Source organism: Bombus affinis, chromosome 1, assembly GCF_024516045.1.
Source record: "Bombus affinis isolate iyBomAffi1 chromosome 1, iyBomAffi1.2, whole genome shotgun sequence".
Classification (NCBI taxonomy): domain Eukaryota; kingdom Metazoa; phylum Arthropoda; class Insecta; order Hymenoptera; family Apidae; genus Bombus; species Bombus affinis.
The window spans coordinates 1,034,971-1,055,944 of record NC_066344.1 but is presented as its reverse complement, the minus strand read 5'-3'; the positions used below and the strand labels follow the sequence as shown (position 1 = coordinate 1,055,944).

At 35.2% G+C, this 20,974-nt stretch overlaps 2 protein-coding genes and 1 long non-coding RNA gene across 7 annotated transcripts in view; 2 read left to right on the top strand and 1 right to left on the bottom strand.

Annotated features, from left to right (window-relative positions):
- The window catches only part of LOC126919498 (BAI1-associated protein 3), a 120,227-nt gene extending 108,034 nt beyond the window's left edge, over positions 1 to 12,193 (top strand). The window contains exons 16-27 of one of the 3 annotated variants that reach the window (XM_050728818.1): positions 578 to 629; positions 1,487 to 1,528; positions 6,835 to 6,980; positions 7,346 to 7,562; positions 7,673 to 7,747; positions 7,835 to 7,948; positions 8,476 to 8,691; positions 9,114 to 9,329; positions 9,646 to 9,840; positions 9,963 to 10,207; positions 10,612 to 10,820; positions 11,511 to 12,193. In XM_050728818.1, the coding sequence (XP_050584775.1) occupies positions 578 to 629; positions 1,487 to 1,528; positions 6,835 to 6,980; positions 7,346 to 7,562; positions 7,673 to 7,747; positions 7,835 to 7,948; positions 8,476 to 8,691; positions 9,114 to 9,329; positions 9,646 to 9,840; positions 9,963 to 10,207; positions 10,612 to 10,820; positions 11,511 to 11,605 (1,822 nt within the window). In that variant the 3' untranslated portion in view covers positions 11,606 to 12,193. The remainder of the gene's footprint in view (positions 1 to 577; positions 630 to 1,486; positions 1,529 to 6,834; positions 6,981 to 7,345; positions 7,563 to 7,672; positions 7,748 to 7,834; positions 7,949 to 8,475; positions 8,692 to 9,113; positions 9,330 to 9,645; positions 9,841 to 9,962; positions 10,208 to 10,611; positions 10,821 to 11,510) is intronic. The other 2 variants (XM_050728828.1, XM_050728838.1) reach the window with 2 other exon arrangements.
- On the top strand, positions 1,535 to 3,848 carry LOC126919546 (uncharacterized). Its single transcript, XR_007711690.1, has 2 exons — positions 1,535 to 3,638; positions 3,698 to 3,848. It is a non-coding gene; the product is annotated as an uncharacterized LOC126919546 (long non-coding RNA).
- Positions 12,194 to 13,934: 1,741 nt separating the features above from the next.
- Positions 13,935 to 18,861, bottom strand: LOC126919532 (dynein axonemal light chain 1-like). Of its 3 annotated transcripts, none has more exons than XM_050728894.1 (4): positions 18,733 to 18,854; positions 17,397 to 17,654; positions 15,475 to 15,752; positions 13,935 to 14,612 (listed from the first exon to the last, which is right to left on the bottom strand). In XM_050728894.1, the coding sequence occupies exons 2-4, from the start codon at positions 17,593 to 17,595 to the stop codon at positions 14,469 to 14,471; spliced, it is 621 nt and encodes a 206-aa protein (XP_050584851.1). In that variant the 5' UTR covers positions 17,596 to 17,654; positions 18,733 to 18,854; the 3' UTR covers positions 13,935 to 14,468. The 3 variants fall into 3 exon arrangements, with proteins under 3 accessions (XP_050584851.1, XP_050584857.1, XP_050584842.1); XM_050728900.1 differs by having other exon boundaries at positions 17,397 to 17,650; positions 18,733 to 18,824; XM_050728885.1 differs by having other exon boundaries at positions 13,936 to 14,612; positions 17,397 to 17,667; positions 18,733 to 18,861.
- Positions 18,862 to 20,974: the final 2,113 nt, after the last annotated feature.

The window sequence follows — 20,974 nt, the reverse complement described above, 5'->3', positions numbered from 1 at the left end:
ATAACATTTTTATATAGAAATAAAATTTCCAAACGAAAATCGTATTATTAACGTCAGAACTGCTGGAGTAGCCAAAATAACTAGTTCGTAATTTTTTATTTTGTACACCTACGGCCATGATCTTTCGAAATTTCAATGATTTTATTTAGCAAAGTACATGACAAGAGATTGATATCCTTCGCTTATATCGTATTTTTTCCTCGCATGTCTATTATTTTCGTATCAGTTTTTTACGTTACTCGCGAGTAGCTCTATCGCTGATACATTACAAACGGTCTATGGATTTTTAGACATTTTTATACATTTTATACGTAGGAAATTAAAAATTGTAAAAATGTATCTGATATTATCAAAAGTATCCAAAGTATAGTATTTATTATAGGATTCGGTAGATGAGATATGTTTCTGCTTGTATTCCACTTGTTTCATTAGGTTTATAAAAATACGAGTTTACAAAATACGGTACTCGCTGTTTAACCAGAAGTAAAAGAAAATCGTATATTATCCGGGATAAATATTTCAAGTTAAAGGGAAGATAAATCGATTTACAAACGATAGATGAAATGTTGTGTTTCAGCACGAACGGCGTGCCATATTTCTCAGCGGTGTATAAGCAATTGGACAAGCTGGTAAGCAAACCCCGCGTGAAAATGCGATCATTTCCAACAAATATGAAAGACGAACGGGAAACATATATATATATATATATCTATTTATACATATATCTATGAAATATTCTCACTTGATAGATCGCGACGATGCAGAATCAAAGCACACAATCATTATGACACACGACTATATTTTATTTCACTGTTTCGTGAAGCTGGATGTGCTATGTTTGGCTTTATGCTTTATTCAAGACGTCGATCGTGTTTTTCTTTTTTTTTTTCTCAAATTTTCGATCGATATCGAAAACGAGAAGAGCTACCTATCCGTTTAAAGATAAAACAATCGAACCTCGAAAATGTTCGTAAAAGAGAGGGGACAAGACTCGTCATTGGAGCTGATAAAAGTTAAAGGAAACAGACATCAGAGAGAAATTTTGTATCTAAATTCACGCGTCTAGAAGTGAAATAGAGAGAAAGAAATTATTTATCGATTATTTTATAACGTGTTCTTGCGATTGGATTATTTTCAATTCTGCGAATTCGGTCGACGTCCTTGCATCGAAATAACTACAGAACATATTACTCTTTATATATAGGGTGTTCCAGGAAAAAAGCGATAAACGAAATGTCGGAAAAAATAAGTTAAAAGTAAGTGGAAATTTCGAAATTACAGCGATCCAAGTATCGTTTATGTCGTTCGGGTGTTTGCATTGTGAGATGAAAAGTAAAGGAAAGGACGGAGCAGGGACACCCTATAAATAAGCAAATCGCAGTGACCTGAAGGCTAGGTTGAACGAGGATGGAACGATGTTGAGGATGAGTTTGATATGTCCGTCAGGTCATCGCGATCTTACTGTACACGAGATGTTTGTCCATAGCTGGCGGAACACGTGGCGAAACACATGGAGAACACATCCGAGGTACTTTTTCATCGCCACCACGAACTGTTAAAACCCTTTTCTATTTCTACTCTATCTTTCTTCTTCGATCTCCTTGTATATGTAACATTTGAACTGTCGTATCGAAACCGCTTGCTTTTATTCGCGTACGTTTTTATTAGTATCAAGGAGGAAGGAATTAAATAAATGACGAAAGGAAATATCACATAGATAAACAATTTCCAGATTAGAAATTTCTTTATACACGAAGATTAATTTTTTAATACGCGAGTAAAAATTTAAGTACGCAAATAGAAAGAATAGCGGTTGATTAGCTAGTAGTTTCTTGAATACTATTCTACGATGATTACTTGTAAATACTGCCTCTTCTCAAGTTCCGAATTATTAGTAAAATTTAGAATTTTCTGAGATTAGTTAAAATTTAAATAAATTATCCGAAAGAAACATACAAAATTCTATTTGCCGATGTAGTAAAATTGTCCTGAGACGAATGCTTGATTTTCGAACAAATATCGTAAAGTAGTTCCTACGGTTGATAATGATGTCAAGAAGCATCAGTATGGTGCTATTAGAAATACTTTTGATTTTATTCCGTATACGTGAAACATTTTACGAGATCAAAGGGAAAATTATTTCTTTACGAAGGAAATATTCCGACTGAGAAACAGCTCAACGAAATAACGATCTACAGGTGTTCTTTGATAAATATTAATTAATTAATTAATTAATTAATACAGACAGCCTATTGTCTACACTGTATGTAGTTCTCAATGAAGTTTTTGATGTTCATAAGTGTAGTTTGCTATTTTTGGAAAGAAACTGCGATGGAAGTGGAATCGAATCGATAGCGTATCGAGGTTGAAACAAATTTTTGTTGGTTCTAGAACGATCGTACTTTTTGCAATTTGATAGGATTAAAGTCTTATGATCTATTTATTTATAATATTATACGATACATTTTATTTCTTATTAGTTTCAATGTCAAGATTCGATGAAATATATCGTTTAATTCGATCATCAATTTTCATACACGATCAGGAGTTTCGTATTAATTAATTTCGTTTTGTATCGCATACGTTATTGATATAAAGAACGATATAGAGTATAAACTGCGAAAAGTAAATAGTTTTGTTCGAGCGCGTATGTACGACCCAATATTTTGTGCATATGAACGAGCAATATACCATGTACGTACGCGTATACGGAATCCCAATGAGATTAAAGCCACATAAATTTATTAAATGTTCCACGAATAGAATATATGTATCGAAATCATATTTTGTAAGAGAATAAAATACACAAAGCTAACTAAAAATACGAAACCAGAATACAAAAGGTTCGAAGATTCAAAGATTAAAAAATTCAAAGATTCGTAAGTCTACGGATACAATATTTTAGAATGGAAAAATTTGATTTTCGAAAATTGGAAACAATTTTTTAACAAATATAACGTGAAATACGAGGGAAAGTTCAATAACCCTGAAAAGAAACGTAAACGCAATTATCCGAAGTCTTGATACTCTAATTTCCTGACGGTTCACGAGGGAAAAAGTGGATCTAGGACGGATGAAAGAGGGTTGTCCGGCTGATTCGTTGCCACTTCCATTGGCGCGCGAACGTGCTGACGTAAAGCACGTAATTTTTCACCGTATCTTTCACGGGACGCCGGAGACGCGAAGGGCCACACCGTGATGCATGACGTTGCTTTCCATTGGCAGCTCTTTTATTTCCAGCCGAGGTGCACGCGTTTCTCTTTTATCAAAGGAATACCACTTGCTTGTTAAACACGTCACACGCTCCGCATGAATCTTCCGCGTAATTTGCCGGACACCGCATAGGAAATATACATCGAACCCGATGCATGCGCTCGCCAAACGTTACGGTGTTATTAATGAGGTAGAATTTGCGAACAAGTAGAAACGTAGCTTCGATAGTTCGAGAATTTTAAACAATGAAATTTCTCTGGTTACGCTTGGCCTCCTGTGTTTCTGTCAATTGATTTTATTTTATCGATTGATTTCACTTAGCACCTACCACATACATACGGAGAAATTAAAATTCATCGTGTTTTCGATGAATTTCGTTGGAACCGAAACTTTTAACGTCGAGTTGAATCGTTAGAGCGAGAGAAGTTTAAGTTTCTTCTTTTAATTTTCATTCGGTGAACAAGGAAATGTCGATAATACGTAGGATTGTTTTACGAATGACGAAATTTGTATTTTTTATTTCGATTGACTTTTGACCGTTGATTATCGATTTTCGGAGTCAACTGAGCAATTGTTTTCTTTATCAATTGCTAACAGTAGGAACACGTGGCTCGCGTTATTTTTTTTTTTTTTTTTTTAAGAAGATATAACATAGTAAAATTATGAGCAGTTATCGACCTATTAAAAGTATAAAAGTATTATTATTGCGGTTTTAATTTAGAGAATATTCGGTATATCGACACGAAGCATATATATTTCTATTTATATAAAAAATCTATATAAACAACACTGTTGTAACATTCTCTAATTTTTATAATCGGATTCACCAAGAATTTAAATTACAAATAATATTAATTCCATTTACGATTCATATCATATGATACCTACGTATCATTTACATATATACTTTAATATTTCCCTCTTCTGTAATATTCGCTGATTATTTCGTACATCTTCTCGTCACCTTATTGCCATACACATTTAAATTACAAAAAGTAAAAGAGAAATCAAAGCCATTGGGAAGACAAGTCTTATCGAACGCGTCAATCTCGCGCATTTTCCAACCAAATTCAGAAGAAAACGGAACGACCGGTAGGAATATACTTAGTTTAGTCGTAGTCAGAGGATATCAAGCACGCAAATCGATCTTTTTTTTTTCTTGCACCTCCAGCGATGTGCTCCCCGCGCACAGCCACTTAAACGTCCCTGTCGAGTCCCGGTTAACCTATCTCTCTGTAGGGTGTCCACCACTTTTACGCAAGTTTCCGAAACGTTTAGACGCTTCGATACAATTTCACCAACTTTGCCAAACCCAAGGGAAATCCTGTAACTTTCTGTACTTAAGCCGTTGCCTTATGAATCTCTTGTACGATTAGGCGCCAATGTGTCTGTCTACTAAACGTCCTCAACTTTGAAAATTAAATCTATTTTGCAGACAGAAATTGAGAAAATATAGATATTTATGAATCATTCGTTTATTGCTGTTCATGGATATTGAATTTTAGAAATTAGCTGCATCTTGGATAAATAGGAAATTGTATCCCTTTCAATCGAATTAATGGTGATAAAAAGAAATACGGTGATGTTGAAGAAGTAGCGGTACTTCTGTTAATATGTAGTGGCTGAATCTTGTAACACGGATAATGAAATAGCGAAAAGCAATTATTCTATCTTTGCTATGAAAAATAAGTTCATTTTTTGTAAAATTGTATTCCTTTTGGTAATAAACTCCATCTCGACTCTGTGAGAAAATTGCGTTCTTGTTAATTGAGTTAGTAGTAATAGGGAAATACGAGGCCTTAAAGGAGCAGCAATTATTTTGTACATTACTTTTCAACCTCGGGAAATACTTTCGTCTTTTCAAAGAGACTGTTATCTCTATTGATAAGTCAATAATGGACATTTTTCGACTGAATAGCTGAAATCAATTATTTTATCTTTACTTTGAAAATGAAGTTGATCTTGTGTATAGGAAATCGTACTCTTGTTAGTGGATCAATAACGACGGAGAGATTTGAAAGCGGCTGTTGAAATAACGAGTGCGATTCGTTTAATATTCGTGTGTAATTTTTATGCAGTTACGGATAGACTTTTCGTTGAAAATTGAACGAATATTTTAGGATAAAAATAAGGAAGGTAAAAATTTGGTAAAAAATCGGAGATCGTGCTTATCCTAAATAAGTGGTATAGCAGGTAAGCTCCGAAGCTCAGACGACTATTCCCACTTTGTCTTCGTTACCGTAATACGGAACGTTTACTAACGTCACGTTCTAAGTGAGAAATATGTACTTTACTTTTTCACGCAATTTCATTTTTACTACGCTCTGCTTTACTTTATTACGGCAAACCTACGCTTTTTTGCAAAGTTCCCGCAACGGCAACTCGACTGAGATTCTTTAACTAAACATCGTTATTCCGCAGTTAATTTTCATCGATTGGTTAATTAATTAAATTCAATTGTCTTATATAGTTCCGTTCTGATAATCAATTAATTGCTCCAACGAAGAAACATGGCTCGATTTTCCTCGGTTTTAATTATACGATAGCGTCGTAACGATAAATTTATTCGTTAAACGTCAAATCTGAGACGTTTAAAACATATCAAGAAGAAAAGTCAAGTAAGAAAACGTTTCTCAAAATGATATATCACATTGGAATAATCAATTCGTCGAACTTTATTACGTTTATAACAAATATGTAGAACAACATAAGCGTAATATTACAGTATTAGATTTAACTCGTTTAAGTTGCGCTACACATTGTTTCAACTAAGACAAGAATTTGATACTTGAAGAGAGAAACTCAATACGTACTTCAAGGCAACGGGTTAATTATTCTACCTTTCTGATGAAAGACGCTTGCTCCCTTTGCAAGTACGTTTCATCGACGATCAACTGAAGCGTCGTGTAATAAACGAGTTATCGTGGGATTCCAGTAATTTCGAAAGTTACCGAGTGTTCGACGTACACCGGGATTTGTACGTACGCGTAATTGAAAGGACCAAATCTCCAAATCACGTTGCCGGGGAATTTGCATTTATTTTGCGGGCGAATCAACCGTGTTTCCTGAAAATACGCGACATCGCAAAAATTTGACACGCGTAGAAAATTAATCGCTTCTTGTACGTTGATTGAAATGGCAAAGAGTAATTTTTTAAACAACTGTACAGGACTTCGCTTGGGATAATTAATTTTCGAAAGAACGTCCAAGCACATATTTCCATTTATGCAGCCTCGAAAAGGTTTCGGGAGATTTTATTGGCAAAAGTGATTAATTTTTGAATAATCTACCGGCTATTGTGTTTGTCAGTAAATTCTTTACTACTATGATCTTATTTCTTAAACTAAATTCTCCTAAAGTATGGTTACACAACGATTGCTTTATCGAGATTCTATCAAGACTCTATCAAAATTTTAGAATCTGTGAACAACGTTTAAACGTTCTTAATTACATTTAAAGAAATCCTACTTTCAAAAATAGTTGTTATTAAAAATCTTGTGGCAAAGAAACTTGCGTAAAAAGTAAAAAGTGGTGGAAATACGAAAAGACTTCCGAAGCATTGGTAGAATCAGACGCTTGTCCCTTGTTCTTCGATTTCATCGGAAGAAATGTATTTGATAGATGCAAAACGAACTCGGAGCCAGGGTCACCACAGCTTGTCTTCAACTTCACGGTCAAAACGCGGACGAAGAGTACGTGCTACCACCTGGAGCGGAAATTGGAACGCCAATGTTTGAATTATATTTGGCTCTGCAGGATTTCATAACGTAACTATCAATTAATTAATTATATTCGAAGATTACAAGTAAAAATATATTATGCATAATAATTGTTGAATAATTAACTATTTCTCAAACTAAATATAATGCAAAATACGTACTTATGGCCGTTCTAGGTAGAAATAAACTGTTGGAATTCTTACTAGATCTCAAATAATTTATTACGGCGAGACATTTGTAACATTAAATATTCGGAAATCGATGAAATTAAACTTTTTAAATCGAAGAGAAAATTGAATATTTAATTGCGAGGTTCTAAGATTAAGACGCTATTGAAATTCTTCATCGGTAGGATTTCTGACAAAACGTTCCGATAAAAATGATTATCTTTAAGGAAAATGTCATATTTTTAGCATGAAGGAGAACCTGCCGCAGTCCGACCATAAAACTTTGGCAATTTGTAAGTATTACGAGTGGTTCAGACCAGCTGTCGATAAATGGTTGGATCTGGCTAAATTGAAGGCGATTCAACGGGTACGAAAATCGACTGAACTTGATCGGATCTGTACCGCTGAATACATTGTGAAACATAGTACCTCCGCAATCGATGTTACAGCTTGCTTCTATCAGGTATGTTAGAAAAAGAAACCAAAAGGGATATTTAAGTTGACAATCGTGTGAATTAGCTTCTTAAAAGGAAGGATATATAGGTATAATTTAAAAACTCACAATGTTCGTAGATTAAAGAATTTTGGAAGAAATTGGCTTGGCCGGATCTTCCTGGATCGTACAATTTAGTTCTGAAAGTTGTCGATGTAAGTATAAATTTAATATACCAAGGGCTTAAAGGATTTAGACAAACATTAAATTCACCTTTTCTGAGATGTATTTTTCTGTTACAGGCTATATGTAGCTCAGCAGCTTATTACGCTGAGATAACGCACCAAAAATTGGCTGATAGCGGTTACTACGAGGACCAGACGCCATATAAGACATCAGACGAGGTAATCGCCGAGGTAGAGACCGCTTCGCATTAGTATGACACGACACTGCTTTGCAAACGTAGACATAGTGATATCAGAAACACTTTGTCACGATGACCAAGATAAACGTCTTTTTTAATACGCTTAAACGTTGTACTCTGCTCTATAGAATATAAAACACAAATACATAAGCAAATGAATGGCAATATTCCAGAGTAACTCGCAATCAAATTTAACGCTGCACGTCTGAAAGCTGAAACGCTATAACGCAGAAGCTTTTCTTTCTATATTTTTGATAGATCTTTCTATGAATTTTTCTTAATGTATTTATCTATAGAAAAGTTTATTTATCTTACAAATTATTATGATTCAATAAAAATATTAGATTATACAATATATATCGTTGTTAATAATTTATCTCGATGAATTAAATATAAAGTGCAACTTCAAACAAAAATTCATGAAAGCGATATATTACTACTAAGTAATTATAATTATAATATGTTACTACTGAATCGATCTTCATCGATGGATTCAATGATTCGAAACTGTATTCGTAGATGTGCGTGGCTATCAACGGCTTGGAGTACGTCCGACGATGGCTTCTGAATTTAGGAGAGGAGTTACTCGTGGAAAAAGTTCTAACAGCCTTGGAGTGTCAAGCTGGTGATTCTGCACGAATGCAGTGGAGGACCGCTTTGACGTCACCGCTGGAACAGGCACCAGGACAAATGTTGCTGTTCATAAACCAGATCGTTTCAAGGATCGGAACGAAGGTCAGCATTGCGAGCAAAGAATACAAACCAAACGACTGAGAATGTTTTTTTTTTTTTTTTTTTAATAAACAAATTAAATCCGCTCACTGAGATTACTATTTCTTTTTAATATCAAAAGAATAAAAAAAAAAATAAGGGTCTGTAGAAGACTACTTCATTCTCATTTCTAATGCGAAAGATTGCAAAATTTAATATTTACGACACGCGGTCAAAACAACGGACGATCGATACAAAAAGTAAACTTTATTCCTCTGACAAATTTAAAATAGAAATTTTTTTGTAAATAAATTAAAAATCGAGGACCAATTAAGAATTAATTTTCAATAGTATCGTATTAAGTATACCACGCTGTAGCACTACATTTAATATTATAATATCAAATAAATAAAGTTATAATTGAGAAATATCTTCTTGATATACAGATGAGACCACCATTGAAGAAGGCGATGTTCCATCTGGCTTGGTCACCGGACAGTTTGCCCACTTGGGAGGCTATCGCGCCGTTGCTCGAGTATTTAGACATGCACCTGGTGGTGCTAAACTCGGCTCTGCTTACAGTGAACTTCAATCGAGTTCTTCAAGATATCTGGGAAGTGGTGCTGGCTGAGCTGAGCAACCAAATGGACGGAAACGCGGGTGTAAGCAGAATCTTAACGCTATCTCGTGACGAATAGGCATAAAATAATATCTTTATACATTTATGGAAAGTTTGATGGTGCGAAAAATATCCAAAAGAAATATTTAAGATATTCATAGTATTTAATAAAAATGAATCAATTTTCCACTTAGGTTCCGTCGTTTTAATTATATTCAGAATTCGCATACATATCCCGTACTCTTCCGTATCGATTGATATTGATGCCTTTAGCATTGTCACCGATCGTTGTGTAACTGAAAACGATAAAGAAAGGATTGTTATTGGTTTGATTTGTTAAAAAATCTGTTTTTCTATAGGATAAACCAGCGATGTTTTACGAAAGACTCCACGAGGCACTGGATTTATTGGCGACATTCTTCCACGAGGATGATAAAGGTTTACCATTCGAAACGCTTAAATGTCAGAGTTTCCTGAATGTTGAGGAACGGCTTCAGTATCACAAAATGGATACAACATTCTTGATCGATCGATTTTATCGACAACGACTTCAGGTTACTACATGATCTGATTTTCTTTTTTCTTTGTATCGCAAAGCTGTAATCGAAGTTAAATCGAAGTTTAGTATAGTTGCACGATTTAGTTAACTGTAAAGTGACGACTCTGATCTTCTTAGGACCAACTAAACACCGTATCTTCCGAATATGGCGTTCTAACGGTGAGAGCGTATCTAAATCACGATTCTCTGTGCGTGGAAGTTATAAATGCCAGAGACGTGATACCATTAGATCCAAACGGTTACAGCGATCCCTTCGTGATAATCGAATTGCTGCCACGAAGAGTCTTCGAGCATTGCGCCGAGCAGCACACCAACGTCAAGAAGAAAACTCTGAACCCTATGTTCGACGAATGTTTCGAATTGTAAGCAACGAAGAACAAATTTCTAACATCGAATGTAAAGATTTAACTACGTACATACGTTGATCGTTCTTTAATATAATATTTGAAGATTTACGAATACTCAGAAACGTACAGACCTTCGTAAAAGATGATTAAAGGTCTTGAAATTTCAATAATGTTCTTACAATAAGAAATAACTTGGAAGAGTCGTGTCCTAAAGCACACCAATAACTGTCGGTATTACTGGTAGTTTGTGAAACTTGAATTATCGAATTATTTCGAATTATGCCTATAAAAAGTTGATTCTTTCATTCGATCGTAACATTTCAAAGTAATCAGATCGATATTTTCACTATCGGTTGATTATCGTGATCACTTGGCGTATATTTTTATACCATCGACTCAACGAACTTCTCTGTCGTTAGCTCCGTGAGCGTGGAGCAGTGTCGAAGTCCAAACGCCATGGTTCTGTTCACCGTAATGGACCACGATGTGCTCACGGCGAATGACTTCGCTGGTGAAGCGTTCTTGGGGCTCAGCACGATACCTGGTGTTACCGACTCGAATGCCAGCATAGACAATTTCCACGGCCTCAAGCACACCGAGTTACCCCTGATGCATCAGAAGAATCGAAGTGAGTTCGATGAACGCGTACTACGTAAAATCTTCTCGTTCTTATTCGATTCATTTTCATCTATCTTCTCTGAAACAGCAAACTTCGTAACAGACGAGGGCAAAGTAAAAATATTATACGTAGAGACTTTTACTTTATTGAAATATTCGATACTGGTTTATATTCCTTGTTATTTCAATATTCTTATATCATAACATCGTTATATGAAGTACGACGATATTGTTATTTAATATTGTTTATATCGTATTCGATGCTCTAGGGTAGCTGGATACGATAATTGAATTTGTTGCGAAACTTGGTCAAACGCTAATATGATTTCCACGACGTTGAAACAGTAAACGAATTTCATAACAATCTCATCAGACGCAACGTAATTTTGATAAAATGTTGCTCTAAAAATATCCATTTGGAAGAATCGCTGAGTTAGCGAACGTTTTAGCAGACTCTTACAGCTCGCGCTGGTAGGATATCGCAAAGGTAGTTGAAGAAATCGAAACATTCGAAACTCTTCGTTATGATGAGTTTGGTTGTTCTAAAATTAAGAATTTCTCTCTTTCAACTTTCTCGTACATCGCGTACGAGCTATTGACGGACGTTTATAAATCTTCGCAGGGTACAATACACAAAGAAAGAAATTCAGTAAAAATCTTCGATCGATGTAAAATCTACAATTGATCTTTTCGTTTCTAGATCATCCGATTCTGCAAATTCTGGAGACGAGAGTCGGCGACAAGATGGCCCTGGATTTCGTGAAGAAGCAGAAGCAACGGTTCGCCTCGACGTAAGACGAGTTCGCAACCGGAAACGAGGTAGCACCGCGGAAAACGAGGAATGTCGCCGTTGATACGTCGTTGATACGCGACTATTGTTTCGAATATCAGCACTCGATGGGGAAGAAACAAGGAGAAAACAGAAAAATAGAAAAGAAAATAAAAAGTTGAAAAACGATAAATCAAAATCCATCCCCGCGGGAAGCAAGTCGACTCTCTTCTCGAGGTTTATAACCTTGAAATTCGTCAGATCTTTCTCAGTGTAAATCGTGTTGAATATAATCGGTGTTGGTAACTAACGAAGTTAAATAAACGAAGAGTAATATTGTTATTAAAGAAAAAGGAAATATTGAGGATTAAGAAAAAGAAATCGAAAATCGAAGAGAGACTATTGAAAAAAGAGAACGCATATATATATAAATATATATATATTATCAGAACTATTTTTGTGTGGAGAGGAGAAGAATCGAATTGCAGGAGAAGCGTATAAAAAAGGAAGAAGAATATTTAAAAGAATAAAAACAAAAAAAATCGTTTAAATTTATCAGCCTGATGTATCTAAAGATAAATGTTAAAAACAAAAAAAAAAAAAAAAAGGAACAAGATGTTACCGTCGAGACCGTCGAAAATCGAAGCAATGCTAAACGGCCGTGACACATAGACGCAACGTTCAAACCGAAAACTCATTTTTCGAAACTGAAAACAGCGTCATTAAAAGAAGATAAAGTAGTCGAGAACGAGGATTTATTTCGAACCTCGATACGTCCATCGATCGTAATTGAAAGAAAGTGACTCCTTTTTCCCTTGCATATAAAAATACCGATAACAGATGGAAGAATGAACGAAATAATTCAATATATAAATCTATATATATATGTACGTACACATTAAAGTATAAAGTTTTAAAGTAACGAAATAATCACCGCCGATTCGCATCGCTTCGACAATTAAAGAATCAATCCCACAGAGAGTCGATATACGATATTTTTCTTACTCGTCATTGGCTAAACGTATCTCTTTCTATCTTTCCACCGCCGTCGTTTCTCACTTCTCGATCCAAATATACTTGCAGCGATATTTTCTTCTGATCTCGCGTGGCGCGATCCATCGAATCCTTTCGTCGAATCTCGCGCGACGGATTTCGATCGACGTTTACAAAAGCGAAACGATATAAGCAAAATAAAATAAGAGAGAAAAAAGAAAAAAGCATGCGAATGAGAATGGAATTTACAAGAGGAAGACGAAAAAGGAAAAAAAATGAAAAAAAAAGAAAAGAAAGTAAATGAAAATTCGTAGATGAACGATGATCCTGCGCTCGTATTGCACCGTGTTGCATATTGCATAAGGTTGTACGCGGAAAAATATTAAAAAAAAAACCACACATACACACACGTTACACGCATGTATAATGAATTTAATCGAGTAATTAAGAATACCAAGCGAAAGTGTCTAACCCCTTGCGTATCTGTGTCCCGCACACAGGGATTCAGTGTTTGATTTTGCTCGTACAATCTGAAATCTTTCTACAGCTCTTTTCCGATCTGCTCGACACGGCGCGTGTGTCGTGTTTCTAAATCGAATCGATCGATTCGACGAAATTGGACGAGTATCAGACGAAAGAACGTATAATATATGTAGTTGAACGAGTTTAAATTTCATTGGACTTTCTCGTGGATAGTTTGCGAGTTTTTAAAAAATCTCGATCGCGATCGTGGTTAAGAATCTTTGGAGGAAAGGAAAGCGGAACGTTAATGACGTTAACGGAAAGGGAAAGTTTATCGAAACAGGGAAATTATAGGGGAAATTGAATGGATAATCGGAGGAAATCGGCGACCAATAACGTAGATAGAACAGTCGGAGTAGGTAATTTCGAGGGAGAAGACGAACGATTAAAAAAAAAAACGCACACTCGTCAATTTTTCTATTGCACGATTTATTCACGCGCGTCTCGTTTGCGTCTACATACACACGTACGTACGTACACACGCGAGAATAAAACAACTAAATAAATAAAAAAAAAATTAGAATAAAAAGAAAGAAAAACGAAAAAAATGAGAAACTGGAGGAGAAGATCGACAACACACCTTTGTATTTCACACACGCCTTCGAAGAGAAACTATAAGAAACAATATGTGAAAAACGAATTTAGGGAAAATTATCTAAAAAAAAAAAAAAGAAAATCAAGACAAAGAGAAACGGAAGAAGAAGAAACGATGATCTCTCGAAATGTCGTCTGTCCGATCCTCTGTATAATCTCGTGCATCGAATCCAATCGAACTCTATTTGCTTTTTCAACCTTTTACAATCACCAGAAACGTATGTACGATTTGTCTTGTATCGTAAGACGAATAAATTAATATAAATGTACGGAAATATTGCGGTCTTATGTTCACAGCTTCCCTGCTATTTGATTCACCATTATTTCTTTTTCTTTTTTTACATGTATAATGTCCTTCTTTTATTTTCATTTTCTAAGAAGGAAGTTTATATTTCCTTCTTTGTGTCTCTTATTACGAAGATGTGGTATTTGAAACGAATAATTCAAAGTACGTGGAAGAAGATGACACTGTAACGTTTAAATCTAAAAATAAAATTGTCTTGAAAGAATTCTGAGGTACGAGATCTTGTCCAAATGAAAGAGATTAACAACGATAAATATCAGCATTAAATTTATAAAAATATCTGCTTTACATTTTTCCACAGGTGCGTGTAAAAATTCTACGAAATTTTCTTTCTTACATTTTAAAAATAATATACGTATATAGAAAAGATTATACAAATAAAGCGTCTTAGTAAATTATCAATCACAAACTGCAAAAAATGAAAAGTACAATCGAAAAAGATCTACAAACGTGTCAAGACACCATTGTACGGTATTTTACTCGACTGATTTCTGAGTTTGCAGAGGACTATCGAGCTTTTGCAACACATTCGCGCATTCTTCTGCCCGTATAATTAATTCACCGTCTAATTTTTCCAACGTTGGTAAACGTCTGGCGACTTCCAATCTCCAGTTCTCCACCTGAAAATGCATTCTGTGAGATATTATTGCGATCAATCAAATTGTTAAAACATTTCCTTATTTAAGTATTTCTTTCGTCCGGTGAATACAACATTTTAAGAAATCCTCAAATTATTTCATACGAAACATTTGAATATAACATTTTAAAGCGTAAATGAATGAAATTTCTACATTTATCAAAACTCGGGCTTCCAGATAAAAGACGCGTATCTCTTACTTAGTAAACATATCCCAACGTTTCGCCAACTACCTTCATCAAAATTCAAAGAACACGCTGGTGTGAAACGTCGGGATATGTCTTTCAAGAAGACGCGTCTTACATCCGGAAGCCTGAATTTTGACAATTATGTAACGTCAGGAGCTGTCGTATCGCTTGCTCGCACAAAATCCAACTAACGTTATTACTGAAATTTTAAAAGCCACAAGTTGTTTTTCGTAATAATTTATCTCGTTTAACGTTAACATTTGACTCGTATAAGAAATTTTGTTGATAGAACAAATAAAATTTTAGAATTCAGTTTGACAAATTACAAGGCACTCCTGTAATTTTGCTGCTTAACATAAAAATTTAAGATCGTCAATAAAGACATCTACGATCTATAATTTATAATTTGCAAGTTCGATAGTAATGATATCATCATTTATTAAATTATTGTTCAAAGAAGACTCTGGTTATAAAATCGCGAATCACCAAAAATATCTTTTTACCAACTGCGTTTATTAATTATTTTTTTAATAACATAACATTTAACGTAACGTTCTTTCTCTTAATAACGTTGAATAGAAGATAACAAGATTTTGAGGTATTTTTACAAATGCAGCAAGATTAAGCTAAAGATGAAGATGACACGAATAAACCTACCTCTAAGCTCTCGTACAATGGGTTTCCGACGAATACGAGATCCTGAAGATTGGTGAGTTCTTGAAGTTTGTTAAATTCGGTCCACTCCCTAACCAAATTATTCGACATGTAGACGACACGCAGATTCCTCATCGCATTGATTCCCTTCATTTTCTCGATCAGATTGTACGAAATCCAAAGTTCCTCCAGAGTGTCGCCTAATGCTTCTAAGCCAGCGAATCCTTTTATCAAGTTACGCCCTAACGAGAGGATCCTTAGGTTCTTCAGTGTTCCGATTCCTACGTCAATTCGAACAATTTCAAAACCCTTTTCCCTTCTACTTACACGATTTATGTAATTTTGAAATCCCTGAAAATTAATCGAGAAATAATTTGCCAAAGTTGGTGCTAACATTTTACCATGAATTTATTCGAGTCTGTGATAAAAGTTGAATGTTTAATCTTTTTTAATATTTTTCTCGCGCTGACTTAATTCTTCGTTCCTGTTCTTATTAGTATTGTAATAAAACATTCTCTGTTAAAAGATATAAATTCGCTTCCAGTAATATAATAATATTTTAATGCGAATATAAATTTGCACAGAGGTATTTAGATCGAATTTAATTAAAACAGGAAATCTCTTATAAATTTAAAAATTTAAAGGAGATAAAAATGTATAATATCTAGGAAAAACGTGAATTCTGAGATATAGAAAAACCTAGAGAACGCTCGGCAAGGACGATGTTTTGCACAATAGTGCACGTTGTCTATAATTCATTTATAATCGAGTCAGATAGAATGGCATTAAACGAGCTATAATTAAACGTCAATTAAGGAAATCCAGCAGCTGGTACGATCCATTTCTCGTGACCCGCAACGTAATTCCATTTACGCGAGATTATTTTGCCCGGTTGAACGACTTTATACGTTAATGCCGCGCGTTCATCACGATGACAGATCCACGCGAATCTACTGATTCCGGATCCTCCATGATATATCATCTTAATATCACCGTCGCGTCAAGCTTCTCGATCGATGTATTGTGATTTAAAAAAAACAGAAAGGAAAAAGAACAGCAGCACAAGTCGAGAGAAGACTTTACCATTCGCTCGAGATAAAAGTGACGACGACGACATAGCGTAATCGTTGAAACGAAACGCTTGTGTGTAATTAAACGCGACGATTAATTGATTAGAAATGAAATATTAGTAGAAAATTTGTTGACCGAAGAGTATCATAGATAACAAAATATCGATGTTTTGAAATTTTTATGCTTCGTATTGCAAACGAATAATATAAAATATAACGTGGTAAATTTGATAAAATTCTTTAACCGTGTTCCCTGAATTTATATAGATACCGACATAAAAATTGTATTTGTTATAAATGAACGAATAATTGAAGAAATAATAATATCGAGTAAATAGATAATGATGTTATTATAGATAACGCATAATCATTAGAAGACTGCAAATATTTGCGTAAATTCATATTTTTATAAAAGCAAATGAAAAAGATAGTACCTAAGCAGAAATATGTTTTACCCGCTAAACATTTTAACAGGTGTTAAACTTTCCATATTTCATATACACTTGTATATTAAACACATTCTGCGCATTTTCTTTTTTTTGAACTACTCTCATAGGAAGGAGCAGTAAAGAGAAAACACCCCACTGGCCTCACTAAAGAAATAAAATAGTCGAACTCGAAGATGGTATCCCGGTGGGGGTAAATTTACAGAATGTCCAGCTGGACAAATCGTAAAGTACAAATTAAATAATAAAAATAAAATATTTTGTTGAACTTTTACATTTCTCGCAAATTCATGGAAGTCACGATGCGATAATTAGTAACAGGAGAGAATAAAAATAGTTAATAATTAAATTTGTCATATACATAATATTAAACGTGTCATATAAAATAACCATTAAAAATTATATCTACCCGCAATCTTCTCGATCATGTTCGTCGAGAGCGAGAGCTTCTCGCAGTTGATCAAAACCGATAAAGCGTTGTCCATTTTTTCTATAGGAGGCCATTGGAAGCTCAGAATTACTTCCTTCGCGGTGGAAGCTTCCTGCTTGTTCTCTTCCTCCCAAAGTCGAATAGCTTCTTTGCAGGTGGTTGGTTTTACGGTAGTCATACTCTCCTTCGTTCATCAGCGAGTTTGATCAATTTTTCGCAAAAGCCGTTAGTTTCTGCCTTAAAGGAAACTCTGTTGAAATAAACGAGCACGAATCGAACAGGGTTGTTTCAGCAAATACCACGTGAGTAAATAAAAGCGAGAAATATACGTATACGCAAGGTGAACCACGTTCGACAGAACGAGCTTTGTTTAATTAAAAGACAAAGGGAAACAATGGCTGAAGAAGCTTAAAAATACTTCTTTTAGCTTTTTTTATTCAATTTTTTAATTAACTTGGACCATTCGGTACGATATTTTTAATCTTTCCCTTTTCTTGTTAACATTTCCAATTTTGCTCGTTTTATCCGTTTCTTTTCTTCCGCAGTCTTCTTCTTAATCGAACCAACCTGTTTATTTCTACGAAGGTGAATGCTTTTAAGAATACTTTGTGAGAAAATATTCAGGTGAGTTATTTCGTGAACGAATACCACATGAGATACTAAAAATTCTTTAATAAGTCGCGTGCCTCGGTCCTGTGTCTAAGATGTCTCGGCTGGTCACCAAGGTATCATAAGCGTTTCATAAACTGCTTGCTGCGTTTCTTCAATGAAATTTCAAGTGTCGGCACACATATTACGATCTACCATTAGTAGCCTCTCGTACATCTTCTTTTTTAATAAATGTAAAATGCATGTACTTTATACTTTCTTTAAATAATCCTACTACGTAACAGGATGTTCTTGAAACTCATACTCAAACTTTTATTAAAAATTGTAAAACGTTTCGAGAAATGTTTTAGCCTCGCGCTTAAAATGTAAAATATGAGAAAGGCAACGAAACAGTTTGCTCGAGAATAACACAGAGTATTATTTGAAAAAAGGAGATATCAATTAGGTAAGTAGCCGCTGTAATTGATGCTGAAATAGGCGAATAAACTAAGAATAAACTAAGGCGAATGAAAAAGCTATTGTAATATCTTTTAAGAAACAAATGTCAAAGCTACGCTAAAGAACAAAGGGTAGCAGTGTCTCTTTCGTTTTATTTTCTTTCCATCGTTTATTTTCTACACCTATGTGCCATTTGTAATTTACCTGAAAATAAAAGCTTTCGACGATACCATTAATTTCCCACGCCTATGTGCTATTTGTAATTTACCTGAAAATAAAAACTTTCGACGATACCATTAATTTTCCACCGGAATATCTCCCGTAGTCAAGCAATTGGTACGCGTTCCCATTAAAAAGTTCCACGTATTACCACATAAATTTTCAAACGACTCCGTTCACGCATGTCAATAGTGGGCAAAAATTCCAATTCGAATCTTCTGTCCACGGTAAACGTAAAATTTTTCCTTGATCGTGTTCGACGTTATCACTCGGTCACGTTTCGCGGTGCAATTTCGAAGGATGCGCGAAACATTTTTCTTTCAAATTTGACGGAATATCGTTTGTTATCGTTTATCCGAGCTTTCGAGGTTACAAGAATTCGACATTCGTTTTGACTCGTGGCAAACTGCCACGACTGGAACCTGGTAATATCTGGCACCAATCAAAATAATCGATGCTCATGGACGCATGCGTCTGGCTGCCGTTATTTATCAACCAAGCGTCCCAATAAGATTTACGACGATATTAACATGGAAAAAGTACAGGTCTCGAGATCCGACTGGGACCGTGTGCATTCGTTACCGAAGCTGAAAAGTTCAGGGCTCTCGTTAAAATCGATCTCGAGATCGCATCGATTCCAGGAGATAATAACGAGTTTAGAACTTGCAGACCTTCGACGAATATATTGAAACTTTCAAATGAATTTCTAGCGTGCAGGGGTGTAGACAGATGTAGAATTTCCACGAAGAAACTGCGAAATTGATTTTTTGGTAAATTAAAAATAGCTAAAGGAATATCAAATGAAGAAGGATACGTAATTGTCAGAATTTATTTCTTTTAAAATTTTCAACTTAAAACGTATTATACCTTACCGTGGTACATAGCTGAACCATATCGTTCAAATCCATTTAAAAACTATGAAAATCTAAATATGTCAAAATTATTGTTATAAACTACGGATAGTTTATAAACGAAAAACTTTTACTTCTACGATTATCGAGACACGACCTTCTTCTCGTTTATGGAGATGCATAATTTGTAACCCTTTATCCGGTAATGAGGTATCCCGTTTGCGACCTGAAAACAAATTTACGGGTATGGATACCTCTTTGTTTCCATGCCTATAAAATATCCAGCAGAAACCACGAACTTGGTACTTCTTCGTACTAAAAGATGCAAGGGAATAACAAGGAACAAGAAGAGAAAAGACAAATTGCACGAAGAATTCTGGATATTGTATGTTTATTATCGTCGAAGTAGAACGAAAGACAGGACGAAACGACGATCGAAGGAAAAGTTTTGAGGAGAACAAATATTAAATAGCGGGAAACGTGAATGAAAGGAGACGCGGTGGATTTTGAATGCCGCTGCTCCATCGTCGTCGAAATACAATAAAAGATCGAACGATAGAAAGCGCGACGTAAAGAAGCAACGAATACGAGGAAAAATTTGTGGAAGTTGGGAAAAATCGGAAAGTTCGAAGAAAGAGACACGCGTGAAACTTTTGCGCATCGCTTCTTTATTGCCATCGAAACAGAATAAAAGGTTACTGACACTAAAGAATACAACGAAAACGACAACGACAGAGATGAATATATTAAAAATATGAAAAAAATATGAATGAAAAGACACATGGAGGATTTAAAGTGTCGCTTCTTTATTATCACCGAAGTACAATAATCCCTCGGGATTAGAGCCATTCGTTTGCATCTGGATGACAGGTAGTCTTACATTAAAATATAGCGCAGAAAAGACGCGTGGCCGAGTCCAAGAATTCGCCTGGTTTCTCATCTCCGTTGCCTTTCCTCGAAAAGCGTCGCGACGACCTAATCGTATCCCTATCAGCCGAAGAGAGATGGCAGTATTGTCACGTCACGCACCACTCATACAACGAACAGACAACGACGATAACGTTTTTCATTGTTCGCTTACTCGAAGTAACATCGATAAATTCACCTTGGCAACAGCTAATCGGTAGACATCGAGCGGGTGTATCGTCGAAAACCGGAAGTCGATACCTTCGAAACGATTATGCGCCTTTAGGTTCGAAATTATTTCCCCTTTCGACGACAAACTATCGTACTTTTGGCTTTTCGGGATCAGTCGTGTTACGCGCTACGCTTTCGCGCGAACATTTCGTGGACGTTGCGGAAGCCGGCATTCGAAGGCACAACGCGATTGATGCCAAAAAACCAGAAGGATAACGTCCATCAACCATCGTGAAAGCTTAAAATCTAAAGAAAATGTTATTTTTCTCGTCTTATTTCATGTTTCCCCTTATTTAATTATTG

Excerpts from the sequence above, each read along its gene's own strand:
- LOC126919532 (XM_050728885.1), bottom strand. The coding sequence starts at position 17,595 with ATGACTACCGTAAAACCAACCACCTGCAAAGAAGCTATTCGACTTTGG. Across the intron at positions 15,753-17,396 it reads CATGATCGAGAAGATTGCGG|GAATCGGAACACTGAAGAAC; the intron begins GTAGATATAATT and ends GAATTGACGTAG. Across the intron at positions 14,613-15,474 it reads CATTGTACGAGAGCTTAGAG|GTGGAGAACTGGAGATTGGA; the intron begins GTAGGTTTATTC and ends ATGCATTTTCAG.